Genomic DNA, 14,183 nt, shown 5'->3' with positions numbered 1-14,183 from the left:
TAGGCGACCGTATGTAAACAAATATCGTTTGCACGAATGCCTTTGCTTTGTTCGCAATAATTGTTTTTTCAAGTGGTGAAATTTCATTTCCTATTACAGATATAGTTTTATTGAACTCGGTCGGCATTTTAAACGGCGCCAGTTCTTTTGTTTTTAAATAAACTAAAAGGAATAAAATTTATTCAGACCCTTAATGTCAATATGGATCTGAACATAATGGACAAATTGCGGCTATTGAAAATAGACACGGAATTGCGACCGCAAATTAAAATGAAGCCAATGAGCCGGTATTACTTCGTTACGTCCACGAATCCGGGTGAACAGTTCTTTGTCTTTGCGTCGACAGCTGCTTGGCTTATAAGAAAGACGGGAAAAGCTTTTGAGCAACCAAATGAAGAAGACGACCCTAATGCTATCATTGCTGTGATTGTAGAAACCTTAAGAGAAAAAGAGATAGCTGTAGATTTCTCCTCTCATAAGCTGAAACAAGGTTATGGCGATCAAGTCAGCTATATTCTTAATGTCTTAGCTGACGAGGCGTTGAAGGCAGAAAATTTCGAATGGCAAAAACCTATTGTAGACATTCCTGATACAGAAGAATCGGTTGATGACGTTGACCAAGTTGAAGATGAAACAGAGATAACGCTTGACAAAGTTGAAGAAGAAATGGCCATTTATTCTGAAGAATCAGATGCTGAACAATTCGGTGATGTGGAAGAGAAGGAATCTGAAACATTAGGAAATAAAATTTATGATGAAGAAGCTTGGAAACTAGAGTTGGAAAGGGTAGCACCGGCTCTAAGGTTGAAAATTTCAGCGGATGGGAGAGACTGGCGTACGAGACACGCACAAATGAAGGTTTATAAAGATGAATTATGTGAGCGGTTTAAAACAACTGGTACACAACTAAACAAAGTTTACAATAACATTAATTCTGGCATGGAAAAAATAGCAGCCAGAGAGAATATCCTTAACGAACGATTCCAACCGCTAGTACGTAAGTACGGTATGCTGTTGGATGAATTGAATAAAGTAACCAATGAATATAAAGAAGTTAGTGTAGGAGTGACAGAGAGGCAAGAAATGCTTAACGAGATTACAGCTAAAATAGAGAATATAAAGCAGAGAACGGAATCACGAGGATCCTCAATGAACGACAACGCTCCATTGGTAACTGCTAAGAAAGCTTTGGAAACATTGAACAAGGATATCCAGGAATTAGACTTTCAAATAATCGTGCTTCTGTGGATGCTGATTTCAAAAGAGAATCCCAAAAGCAATAACTTCTTAATGAATTCCGAATCGAAGATGATAACGAAAGCAGGTTATTAGGAGCAATTAAATTCTATAAGTAACAGTAATTGTTTCTATCTGAACCCTATTGTTCATTCTGCTTGGTTTCATCTAGGTTCCAGATTATCATCGAGATTAATGCTTTATATTTAAATCGTCACTCGTCAGTAACCTGTGCTATTGCACAGCATGAGACGATCGATATTTCACAAATTTTTTAAAGATAATATTAATTATTCTTCTGTAATCTGAATATTTTAATTTTTTTATTAACTAATTCTGACGCGATCATAAATTTACAAATAATATACAATATTATTATCATATATGCGCAACGGTTGCGTTACAAATAGATATGATTAAGGAAATACAATACACAGATTAAAATAACCTTGATTCTTTCCGTATGCCTATTTTATAAAATCCAACCCTCCTGTCTTTGCTTGCTTTACTCTGATGAAATGTGAAATAATAAAAGTTTATTTGAGTGATATTTTTTTTGATATCTGTTTAGGCATATTATTAACTTTTACAAAAACTTACATTAGTAGAAGAGAACAGGATAAATAAAATTATTATATTTTGCAATAATTTATTCATAATTCTCAAATAATACGCAATACAACATGGATACATGTTTAAAATAAATCTTAACACAACAAGGTACGAGTGACAAGCTTTGGTTAAATGCAAGCAAAACGGCATATAAAAATATAATCAAATAATATATAATAATGTATTATGCTAAAATAGGCGATTAAAATTTGGTGTGAAAGGAACGACGAGACTTAATACTAATTTAAAAATCACTTAAATATAAGCTTTTTACACTTTCTGTGCGATACATTATGTAATTTAAAAAATACGTGTAAAAGTATGAGCATGCAAAAATAAATCTATGACCCCTGTGGGTTATTTTGATGATAATGTTATTATGTATAAGGTAATGTTAAAAGCTCAAATTTATTAATACATGTGTCATATTTGGGTATTGCTATCCAAAACCTACATAAAAACCTCATGTTCCATAGTATATCTTTCGTCAATATTGTGTTTAACGATATTTAAAACAGCTAATATCGGGACTAGTTAAACGTGCTATTTGCATTTAATAGAAATTTGCGATTTATCTGCATTTTCACATTTTTTGGCCAGAGAAAACATTGTGATGTTTTTATCTGATTTTTACATATTTTTGTTTTAGATTGGAATTCGAATTATAATGTCACGCACATATTCCTATAAGAACATGTAGTTCCTTTTATGCAGTTATTTTAATAAAAAAAAGACAATTTATCAACATCACTGAAATCAGTAGAAATCACTTAAAAGTTACTGGTAATTTCTACGATTCAATGTACATTGATTACAGTTAATCCGAATACAATTTCAAATAAACTACAACCTACGTTTTATTGTACTTACAACGTCTTGATATTATACATAATGTATAAACAGATAAAATATATTCATAATAATTTTAAAATTATAATTTATTAATATGACAATATTCTTTGACTGATTATTACATTACAATAGGTATATATAATCGATTTTAGTTTGTTATCGACAAAAACAACACAAAAAAATGCCACGCATAATCAAATTTATAAAATAGCGTCTATAAAATCAATATAAAACAATAAATAGCATTACACGTGTTGTTATATTAAATTCCCTGTACAATATTAATGTTAACATTTGCACAAATAATTTCAATTTTCGTAGTATTTTTACAGTGTTTCTGGTTATAAATTGTAGACCCGTTATCCAATTATAATAATTGATTAAATGCATAATTATGTTACTTATTGAAAAAAAATGCGAGTATATTTTCACTCTATTGACCTCTCTATGTATATCAAACATAATGTGTAACATACTTAAAGTTTTACTGACAATTTTCGTCTACATTTAGTTAAAAAAATATAAAAGTAATAATTTTCAGTTAGTTTATATGGGACTAAATAAAACTTAACCTTTAACAATTAAAACAATAATTTATCTGTACTTCTATTGTCTTATTGAATATTTGCATACGTGATTCAACATAAGCATTAACATTTCCAATAAATGACCAACAACTTAGGCGTATTTTAGTTTTAGACGTGACAACGTCTTATAATTCGATAGAGCCGGCTGCACGCACGAAAAAACATGACTCATGCGGCGTTACCTCGCTCTGAGGCGTTCCATGTAAGGCTTGAAGTGCAAGCGAGAGCGCGGAACGAGCGACAAAGAAGCACAATCGGACGTTGTCACGTTCAACTATCGTCAGTAAACCGACTTTACAGGCAACCAATTTTTTGTTTGTAATTAACGTTCATAAAATACAATTTTAAATACTTTAATCATTCTTCTGATGTAATAATAGACTCTTAGCCTCAGCCATGTAGGGCGAATCTTTCGGCGTTTCCAGTGACACGTTGTACTTTTTCTTAAGATCTTCCATGAATTCTTGCTTTAGGAGCGCTAAGCATCTGCAAATAAAAATATAACTATGTACTTATAAAAATTTACAAATATTAAATAAAAAAAAATGTGTGCGTGTACTAGTGTACACACGTAAGAAGTGAAACTTCTTTATGACCTTATTTTTCAAAAAATAATTTACTATATGCAACTTTACAGAAATAGGTCGAATCACGAGTGGTAGGGATAAGAAAAAGATGGCGCGTAACGGAAAAATGTCACGCGTAACGAAAAAATGTTACACTAAATTTTTTTCCAACGAACATAAAGAAGTTTCACTTCAAAATATCTATAATTACGTGAAAACATTGAAAAAAATCAGATGATTTTTTCATGAAGTGTTACATGGAAAAACATTTATTGTCAATTTTCTGAATTTCACCATACTCATTACACAACACTAAACTGAAATGAACACTAACTCACTCATACGCCCAATAAAAATGACGCATCAGGCAATACTGCGAAATGTAGCCTTGTACATTTCACTCATTATTGCAACTCCGCTACATGTTGATGCAACTTCGTTGTTAAACATGTTTACCACGAATACTTTGTTAACGCACTACGCAAGTAACTCACTGCACGACAAAATCATCACAAAACCAACTCACCACACAACCAACTCACAACACAACCAACTCAAAACACAACCAACTCACTCCAAACCAACTCACAACATAACTACAAACTCACATTCGATAATGCGGATCAGCTCTAAACGCAGTTATATCCGGTGAGGGTGCGTGTGGAGTGTGAACAACAAACGCATCTGGCAACACTGCCAATTTGTAGCCTTGCGCTTTTAGTTCCACGCTGTGTGATACCTGATAGAAAAAATATTATAATAACGTTAAAATTTTTCCAATTAACTCATTGAGCCCCGAACGGCCCGATCGGTCCACGACACAATAGATTTTCTATTGTGTCTGTGATTCCGGGGCCTGAGTTATTAAACGTAAATATTATATCGGAAAAGAACTCTCTACTATATAGAAAAAATTAATCGCCAAATGTGTTGCTAAGTTTAAAACTCGAGAACGGCTCGGCTATATATTATATAGGCTATAGCATAATATATATTTCGGTCATAATATCTACTTCATAAAATAACATATGGGTGATTATACAAAAATGGGGTAACTTTTGAGGATATTTTGTTTACTATATTTTTTATATCAGATTGTTACAAATTAGGGTGTATATGATAGCTGATCTAATGAATATATTGTTCCAAATCGGGCCAGCCACTTTTTTAAGTAGATTGTGAGATATTTTAAATTTTCTGGAATTGGCCTCCAGGGGACTGACGAGGCTAACATGGTACTGATAAAAAGCACAATTTTGTAATATTCTTAAAGAAATTGAATGAAAATTACTACAAATCTCTGTTTTAATAATGGCACATGTCTTTTAAGTATTAAAATCACTTAGTTACGTTTAAAAATGATAATTAATAATATGTGATACTGGGAAAAAACAATGTCTCAAGTTTCAAAACAGCCTTCTGACATTTAACGCTACGTGAATATTCTAACTCTCTTACCTAACTTTTACTACTTTGACTTAGTTTTACTTGATATTTCAAGTAATTCACAAACAATAGAAACAAAAAACGGCCAAGTGCGAGTTGGAGTCCTAACAAACCTATTTTTTATTATGTTTGTAACTAAAAATTTACATTTTTAGCAATTTTTCCTTTATCTGTGTAATAAGACGTTGCTATTTACCAAGTAGAAGTAAACTATATAGCAGTTTATAGTAGACTGTATACACGGGAAGCATCCTGTGTGTTTTTTTATTCCCTTGCGAATATTGAATTTTGCGGAAATTTGCAGTATTAACGGATGTAGGTATCTTTTGATTGCGTTGCGTTATAAGTTTGATTTTATTACAGCCCCAAGGTTTCTTAATCTTGAGTATCCAATATAAATTTCAGATTGATTCCTCCACGCGTTCCAAAAAAAAACGTCTTAACAGACAAACGGACAACAAAGTGATCCTATAAGGGTTCTGTTTTTTCCTTTTGAGGTTCGGAGCCCTAAAAATCTACCAATATTTATGTTAAAAGTACTAATTATAGTAAAATTAAAAACCAAAGTCTCGAATGAAAGTCTCATCTGAGTTTTCATAAGAGCCCCTTGACATTTTTATAATGTTATTAAGTATATTAATTAACTTTTATGTTATTTTGAGGTAATTTTACTTCACAGTAATATACGTATACGTATTTATCTGATAAATATAAAAAGCTATTCCCTGAAAGCATCAAAATCAATAATTAAAATAAAATAAGATCTTTTTTAATAAAATTATTAGTAGTTTGTTTCAATAGCTCTTTTCTTTGCTACTCTTTCTTAAATGTTTCTTCCCTAGTCAAATTCAGGTTCTTTTAGCGTGGCGCATGATGTTTTAAACTGAAATATAAAATAGAAATGCTTATACCAATAGCAATCAAGATAAAAGTTCTCAAAAACGACAGAATCATCAGTACTATGGGGTCGCGTCAGTCCTCTGGCACGATATCTGACAAAGGACTGATGCCAGCGGATTGATGAAAAGGGACTTAATATGAGGTTATAATCACAAATTATGTTTTTTTGCCTAATTTCTTATATCAACAAACTATATTTTTACAAATCATAGTTAACCATTTATAAATGAAAATAAAAATCGGATTAACAATAAAATAACGACTCACCATAGGACTGAAATGTTGACTGGCGCAGCAAGATTTTAGAGGACAAACACAACCCTAGCGCTGGTACAGTTATGACGGCCGTCAAAATATGCTGTGCACAAGTAACTTCATTACCAACATTAATACTTAGACAGGGATTTGACCTCGACTTGGTGATATTTAGCGAGAATTTCGAATTTAAAAAACACACAACGGACTGACTAGTGAAAACGATGACAAAGTTTAATTTTATTTTTTAAATAAAATGGAAAACATTGCGTTATGAAATTTGTAGTATATAATACTATGTACATCAAAGATTGTAGTGTTTTTGTAAGTTTTCTTAAATCGATGATAATGTTTAAACGATAGTCACTTGATTCTTGGTTTTCGGAGTTGTGACATGCCAAAGTACTGACATTTGAGGTATTAATTTTTTTTTTTATTCATTTGTATTTTAAATAAAGAAGTGAAATTGAGTGACCAAATAAAGGACGCTTCATTGTTTTAAAATAGATTGTTATTTGAATAAAATATAATAAGACTTTGTTTAAATTGGCTGATGACATCGAGTTACCCCATTTTTGTATAATCACCCATATAACAATAATAAAGTATCACCTTATTCCAACCGAATCCAGAAAACCGTGTGTCGTATTTGGGCACAGAGCGATGTACTACTAAATATGGTTCGTAATCTGATTGCCATTCTACCTGAAATTATATGCAACTTATATTTTTGTTTCAGGCTTATATTTAACAGAGAAACGTAATTTATAAATAAAATCCACAAAACAAAAAATTTAATACCTACCAAACTATTACTATTTATATCATAAGAATTGTACACAATAATTATATTATTACCTCATAAGGCGCAGTTGCATTAGCCCATCTCGTATAATTAGTGGCCCTATGCCCCCGGGGCCACTCACGTGCTCTAAAGGGCCCCACATCCCCCCCCGGGGCCCCGTGGCGTGCTAACCGTTGTAGTAATGCCGCTTTATACCGGGGCACGGAAGCACGGTAACGCTGCGTTTCAAACGCCGGTACTACTAGACACTGTTGAATTCGATGTAACGTTTAATATGTAATTTCACTAAAGCGCGTCACACACGGTGAAGATACTATAATATTTTATGATGATTCTCTATTATCAAATATTACAGTATCTTAAGGTATCCGGTATCAGCGTTCTGACCATTATTTTTCTTTTTGTCATTGCGTACTAAGACCCCTCTAGAACCGCCATCCTGTTACAAATGACCCGAAATTTTGTGTCAGTGTTCTTAACATAAAATATTAATTATAGTATCTTCACCGTGTGTCACGCGCTTAACATGTGTATGAAAGATATCAAATATTATGCTATGAGCAATGTAACGTGTGTGTAATATAATGAATGTTATAGAATATAGAACGAGCCCCGTGGTCGTGTCCCGCCAACCATTGGAAGGCGTCACTTTAAAAGGTTGCTTTTCCACCAATATTGTGCGAAGATGTGTAACGAGGAATGTATACGTATTTGTAAATAACCGCTAAACGCTTCAAACTTAATGTAGCGATACGATTGATTCTTTACCAAACACATTCCTCGCTACACATCCTCGCACATTATTGGTGGAAAACACAGATCACAGAAACTAAAGGGAGATATGGTTAGGGGGCGGGGCCGGTGTCGCAGCAATATGCCCAAAAAAAGAACAAGCTGTAGCGGTGCTGTATACATACGTCACTTACAATCTAGTGTGCGATCGAATACTCGCTCTCATATTTTTGTGTGATGACACGCACACAACGCGAAGTATTTATTGTTTTGATTTTGTTTACTGCAGTTGTGTGCGTAAATTTTTTATGAGACACGGTTTCGTACTCAGCGCAAGCGATTGGCATCTCTCTAGATCTCTATGGTGGAAAAGCACTCTAAGCGTGGTACACATGTGCAGTAACGCTGCGTTTCTAACGCTGATACTACACCGTGTGCATAATACAAAAAAAATATTCACTAATTCGGTAAAATAGAATTCAATAAGACATTCATAACATAATGTTAGCAATTCTTAATTTCATTATATAACAGGAATCCCTTACTGACCTGTAACAAATTAACCTATATAATGTATGTTGTTAAATAACATCAAATTTACCTTTTTCTGTGGATACGGGTTGATCAATTTAATAGCTGCCCTCAAGTGCCCATATAAACCTGCCATGGGCACAAAATCTGCGTCCATTAGGAACACATAGGGCGTATTCACATTCTCTAAAGCCACGTTACGGAGATAGTTCACTGGGTAATGTACCTGTAAATATAAACAAATTCTTTAGAACATAAATATTTTGTTTGCAGTTCAGACTTCAGGGGCCAATACAATCAAAAAGAGAGTATTCAATTCGATTCGAGACGTTAAATCTAAGGTAAGACATTATTATAATATTTAAACGTAATAGAATTTAATATTTTTTTGAATCCGTAAAGTCTTAAATTTTTTAGTTCCTTTTTTTTAATATTTATAAAATTTATTAGTTTATTCATAGTTTATTCATAACAGATTCCCGAACTGCGGGTAGTATGTTACTTACTCTGTGGACTGCAGTATATGCGTAGCGTAGACAGATGCGTAGTATGCGAACCGCGAATAAATTATCAAAGTAAACGCGGGTAGGTCGAAATTTTTTATCGATCAATCATAGTTCACGTAGTATTTGTATTCTCTTTGCATAGTTCATAGTTTCATAGTTCAGGCGTTTTGTTAACATGATAAAAATTATCGTCTTTATAATTAAAAACAGATTGTTTCTTTGTTTTTGTTCAAGTGTAAAAGTAATAGTGTGTTGTATAAAGTATTAGTGTTCTTCGATGTTTCTCCATACGTGTTGTGACGTAAAATACTGAAAGTGTGTTCCTGCTATTTTTGGTAAAAGGTATTGTATCTGAACTATATTAATAGACTGTTTAATATATCAACCGAATTCAAATCAAATTATCTTATCTATACTAATATTATAAAGCTGAAGAGTTTGTTTGTTTGTTGTTTGAACGCGCTAATCTCAGGAACTACTGGTCCGATTTGAAAAATTCTTTCGGTGATAGATAGCCTATTTATCGAGGAAGGCTGTAGGCTATATATCATCACGCTAAGACCAACAGGAGCGGAGAAACGCGAGTGAAACCGCGGGGCGCAGATAGTTTACAATATATTTAAAAATTGCAAAGCATCGTAAAACAACCAACGACTATGTATTTTGAGTTAAATGAACAAAAAATCTTTATTATATTAATATTTTTGTAATTTTCTTACCGAATCGTGTTTAAACACAAGATGGTATCCGATATTCCGTCGAAAGCTGAGCGTGTCGGACCAGTCTCGTATGAAGCTCTCAAATTTTGTCACTTCGCAGTCCGATAGATATATTGCAGCACTTAGGGGACCTAATTAAACATGTATCAAATATCACTACATAGTATAAAACAAAGTCGCTTTCTCTGTCCCTATGTATGCTTAAATCTTTAAAACTATGCAACGGATTTTGATGCAATTTTTTTTAATAGATAGAGTGATTCAATAGGAAGGTTTTAGTATATAATTTATTAGATTTGAGACAAAGCGGGCGAAGCCGCGGGCGGAAAGCTAGTTTGTAATAAATGCTAGTAAAATAAAATGTAGGTATAATTTTTATGAATTTTTCAATAGACTTCAAACAATTTAGTTCACCCTGTTAGTGGCTTGTATATTTTTTTACATTTATATTATTCTCAAATCAACAATAGCTTCGCAATGGGTTTCTTTTTAATAATATAGGTGTTCTAATATAAAAAGCTATTGGAATGTGCCTTTTTTATTATTTTTATTTTATTTCCACCATGTTTTAACACAGGGAAGTTAATCAAAACCAGTCCAGTAGCTTAAACGATTTATATTATAATATTGTATTTTTTTTCAAGTTATTCTACAAGTACATTTAATTTTTTTTTAACAAAGTATAGAAGCAAATTATAATACAAAACCTCAAATAAAAAAAACCTACCATCCCAATACTTCACAAGCCGCTCCAAAAACTGCAGTCTATCCATAGACAACTGTAATACTAGAGTGACGTCAAAACCATCGATACTAGAGTAGCTATAGTCCATGTAGTATAAGTGTGTGCGCAGTTTTACACGTTGTGCTGCGCGGAAACTTAGGCAGAGGTCGGAATGGTTCATCTAAAAAAAATATTGAGTAAGTAGGGAATATTTTTATGGTAAATTTAAATTTTAATGTGGTGGCATTTTATTGCAATTTAAAGTTATAGCATGAAAAAGAAAATATTACTATATATATTGTTTTTTGCATGCTATATTATTTATTTATTCATAGACTAGAGGTCCGCCCCGGCTTCGCCCGTGGTACATATTTCGTAATAAAAGGTAGCCTATGTCCTTTCTCGGGTATCAAAATATCTCCATACCAAATTTCATGCAAATTGGTTCAGTAGTTTAGGCGTGATTGAGTAACAGACAGACAGACAGAGTTACTTTTGCATTTATAATATTAGTATGGATAACATTATCGTATTTGCAGTTAATTTAAGTAGAAACAAAATGTTAATATAAGAATAGATATTGTAAGCCATGTCGAGAACTAAGAATGAATCATGTAATATAAAATACCAATCAATATTAAATCAATGCAATAGTACATATTATAATGATTAAATTATACCTTATAAGTAACAACTTCATTTTGAGAACATCTATGTAGCTTTTCACGTAGAAGATTCCCATCAAAATTAACATAGGATAGATGGATGTTTTTAAAATACTCGGCATCTCTGATCCTCACACTGTACTTACTTGGCGAGTTCCAATGAATTATCTGTAAGTTTGACAAAACAATATTGATAAAAACCTTGTGATTGATAAAAAGTTCAACAGTAGACTTTTAACTAACTGTTACATAAGTATCAATTTTTGTAATTTTGTATCCTCAAATCATAAAATATGACCTACTTGCTCTTTGTTGTGTACAAATATTGCTCATAGAAGTAATTCATCGACCACAAAAACTATAAAATAATTTTTTGCTTGCTACATAATTTTATTTCTATGAAACTAAATCATACTTCCTTCATGCATTCAAAAGACCAAGAAAATTTTAAAAACCTCATGTTTACTACTTTATTTACCTTGACATTATTAACATCTTCACCGTAACAATTTTTAGCCAGCGTCTTCATAGACATTTGTACATTGTATTGACAACTGATATTGAACACAAAACCCGGATTCTTCTTTATAATCGCGTTAATCACATCCTGATCGGCCAGCGTTGTTTGTTTCAACTGTTCCAGGTTCTCATTAACTGTTTCGTGCCACACTAGCGTCCAGTCTGTTACTGTCCTTAGCTTGTGCAAGTCTAAAAGCATTACGCCGGTGTTATAGCCGCGGCCTAATGCTGGCCAGCGTTTCGTTTTATCGTAATACCAGTTGCTTTCATTTTCCACTAGACCTATGAACTGAAAGTGGTTAAATTAGTGGAATTTCATTATTACCTAGCAAAAGGTAGATAATAATCGATTTAATGATCTTGTATTTATAACCAATCTTTTTGTTTACTTAAACTATAGCATTTCTGTTTCAAACAATTTACCTGATCATCAGTCATATTCCTAAACATGCTCCACAGTTCAGCGACATCACACAGAAATGTAAGATCCGAATCCAGTACTATAACTTGTCTTAAACTATCTGGCAGTATACTGGGAAACAGGAGTTTGACTAGCGCATATATCCCTGAATAGTGACTGTTGGGTATCCAACGAACTTCCACTAGACGTTTTTGGGCATTGTACTGGGTGTATTTTACTGTGAAAAATAAAGATACTCAGTGTAATACAATTAGTTATTTTTATTTAATTTTAACTTAATTAATCAGCATAATGTATTTTCAAGGCTTCTCTTAAGGTCCTAATGGTTTATTGATAAAATAGCAATGAAGATGATAAATGAACACTCTACAACCTATTTCTACTGAATAAAAATATAAATTAACAGATATATTATTTAACTGTCATTATAAGAAATTTTTTTAAATACTACCTGTCTATTAAATCTCGCCTTTCACTGTTATAATGTCCAATTATCCATAACAAGATTGGTCATACATTACCCCTCTACACAATATTCTTTACAATAATCTATCTGTTATAAAGTCCAACTATCTATAGTAAGGTTGAACATAACTCTTTTAGTCTAGTTGCAATAACTATAATCCACAACATAAAAACATACATACCATCAGGTATATCCCATGTATCAAACAGAGTACCAATAGTGTGTTCAGACATGCTATCCACTATAATATGAAAGTGTATCGGGTTCTGTCGGTGATGCAGCAAAGACTTCAACATGGGAGTGATATTTCTTGTACACTTGCCCATGCAAACTAGTGCTACATGCACCGTTTCACAAATTGTTCCAGCTACATCTGGAATCTAAAAGTTAGATATAACTCCTGTAATCTGTATAGTATTTGGTTTCATTTTGTATTGTATTCAGTGGTTAATATTGTTATGGTTTTAGCTGGTAAAACCATTTCATGTACCCTTGATACAGTCAAACACTTTTTTAAATGGCACTTATTCATGACCTATCTATAGGCTAATAGAACACTTATGCAATTCATTGGCAATTTAATTTTTACAATTAAATACGCAAAACAGACAACTTTTTTATACATTTTTTTTTTTGTAAGAACATGTTATTCAGGGACAGAAAAAAACACAATGTTCAACACACAGTACCGGGGCTTACAGCATAATTTTAAGGGTTATGAACCACTCATATATTATTCTTCAATTATTTATTACATACCTCAGGTACTGTGTATGTTATCTCGGTATCCACAGATATTTGTCGCATAACATTTTGAGAGATCTGAAGCTGCTTTTTAAACACGATATTTTGTGTTTCCAATATATTTATCCTTGATATCAACCACCAGTAATATATAACAGAAACAGCTATCCATAAACCAAGAGGCACTCCTAGCCAGGGTCGAAGAAATAAACAGGAGAAAACATTTTTGGACGAAAAATTCATTTTCGATTTAACATTGTGTAAAATCACTGGAATCTATTGAATCTAGATGATTTGTAAATAGGTTAATTTACATTTTTATAACTGAAAAGGGTAGAAAACATTACATGATATGAAGTTCATTTTATATAGCAAAGTAATTTTCATAATTAAACAGAACATGAATACAAACCATATGTTTAATGTTATGGTTCACTCAGATAATTCACCAACGTGATTTATTCAAATATTTTTACTACTACTATTACAAGACATTTGAAAACGATAATAATTTTATTAACAACATACAATTAATATAATTTTATAAACCTTAAATTGTGTATGTACTGTTTTCAAACAATAAATTACTGCGGAACGTCAGTGTCAGACGTCCGGATGGGTTGTCGAAATTGACAATATTTGACATTTTAATGTCGAATGAAGATCTTATGTGTGTTGCCATCTAAGGTTGCCATTGTACGAAAATATAATCTTCCAGAATAATGTGAGAATAATTATTCATATTATTTACCAAAAAAACTACCTATAGGACTTATTCTCAGTCTACTATTAGACCCATAGACCATTGTTTGTATTCCGTAATAATGTGAGAGTCTAGCACGCTTCAGCATGAACCACACGCGCATACAAAATCGGCATACGAATTGCGAATGCTAC

The 14,183-nt window shown here is 32.4% G+C and overlaps 2 protein-coding genes across 2 annotated transcripts; one reads left to right on the top strand and one right to left on the bottom strand.

Annotated features, from left to right (window-relative positions):
* Positions 1-1,332, top strand: IFT57 (intraflagellar transport 57). The gene has a single exon (XM_089711501.1). The coding sequence runs from the start codon at positions 202-204 to the stop codon at positions 1,330-1,332; it is 1,131 nt and encodes a 376-aa protein (XP_089567627.1). The 5' UTR covers positions 1-201.
* A 527-nt stretch (positions 1,333-1,859) lies between these two features.
* Positions 1,860-13,892, bottom strand: LOC149476825 (xylosyl- and glucuronyltransferase LARGE2s-like). The gene is made up of 13 exons (XM_089711178.1): positions 13,699-13,892; positions 13,302-13,610; positions 12,724-12,922; positions 12,079-12,293; positions 11,615-11,944; positions 11,152-11,304; positions 10,475-10,652; positions 9,748-9,878; positions 8,593-8,748; positions 7,313-7,507; positions 7,067-7,159; positions 4,462-4,592; positions 1,860-3,773 (listed from the first exon to the last, which is right to left on the bottom strand). Exons 2-13 carry the CDS (start codon positions 13,527-13,529, stop codon positions 3,641-3,643), a joined length of 2,142 nt encoding a protein of 713 aa, XP_089567304.1. The 5' UTR covers positions 13,530-13,610; positions 13,699-13,892; the 3' UTR covers positions 1,860-3,640.
* Between the last annotated feature and the right edge of the window lie 291 nt (positions 13,893-14,183).

The sequence above is a fragment of the Colias philodice genome, chromosome 26 (genome assembly GCF_061535455.1).
Source record: "Colias philodice isolate Cphi_HAF_F1 chromosome 26, ilColPhil1 Martin Lab GWU primary, whole genome shotgun sequence".
Taxonomy (NCBI): domain Eukaryota; kingdom Metazoa; phylum Arthropoda; class Insecta; order Lepidoptera; family Pieridae; genus Colias; species Colias philodice.
This window is presented reverse-complemented; position numbering and strand designations above follow the sequence as displayed.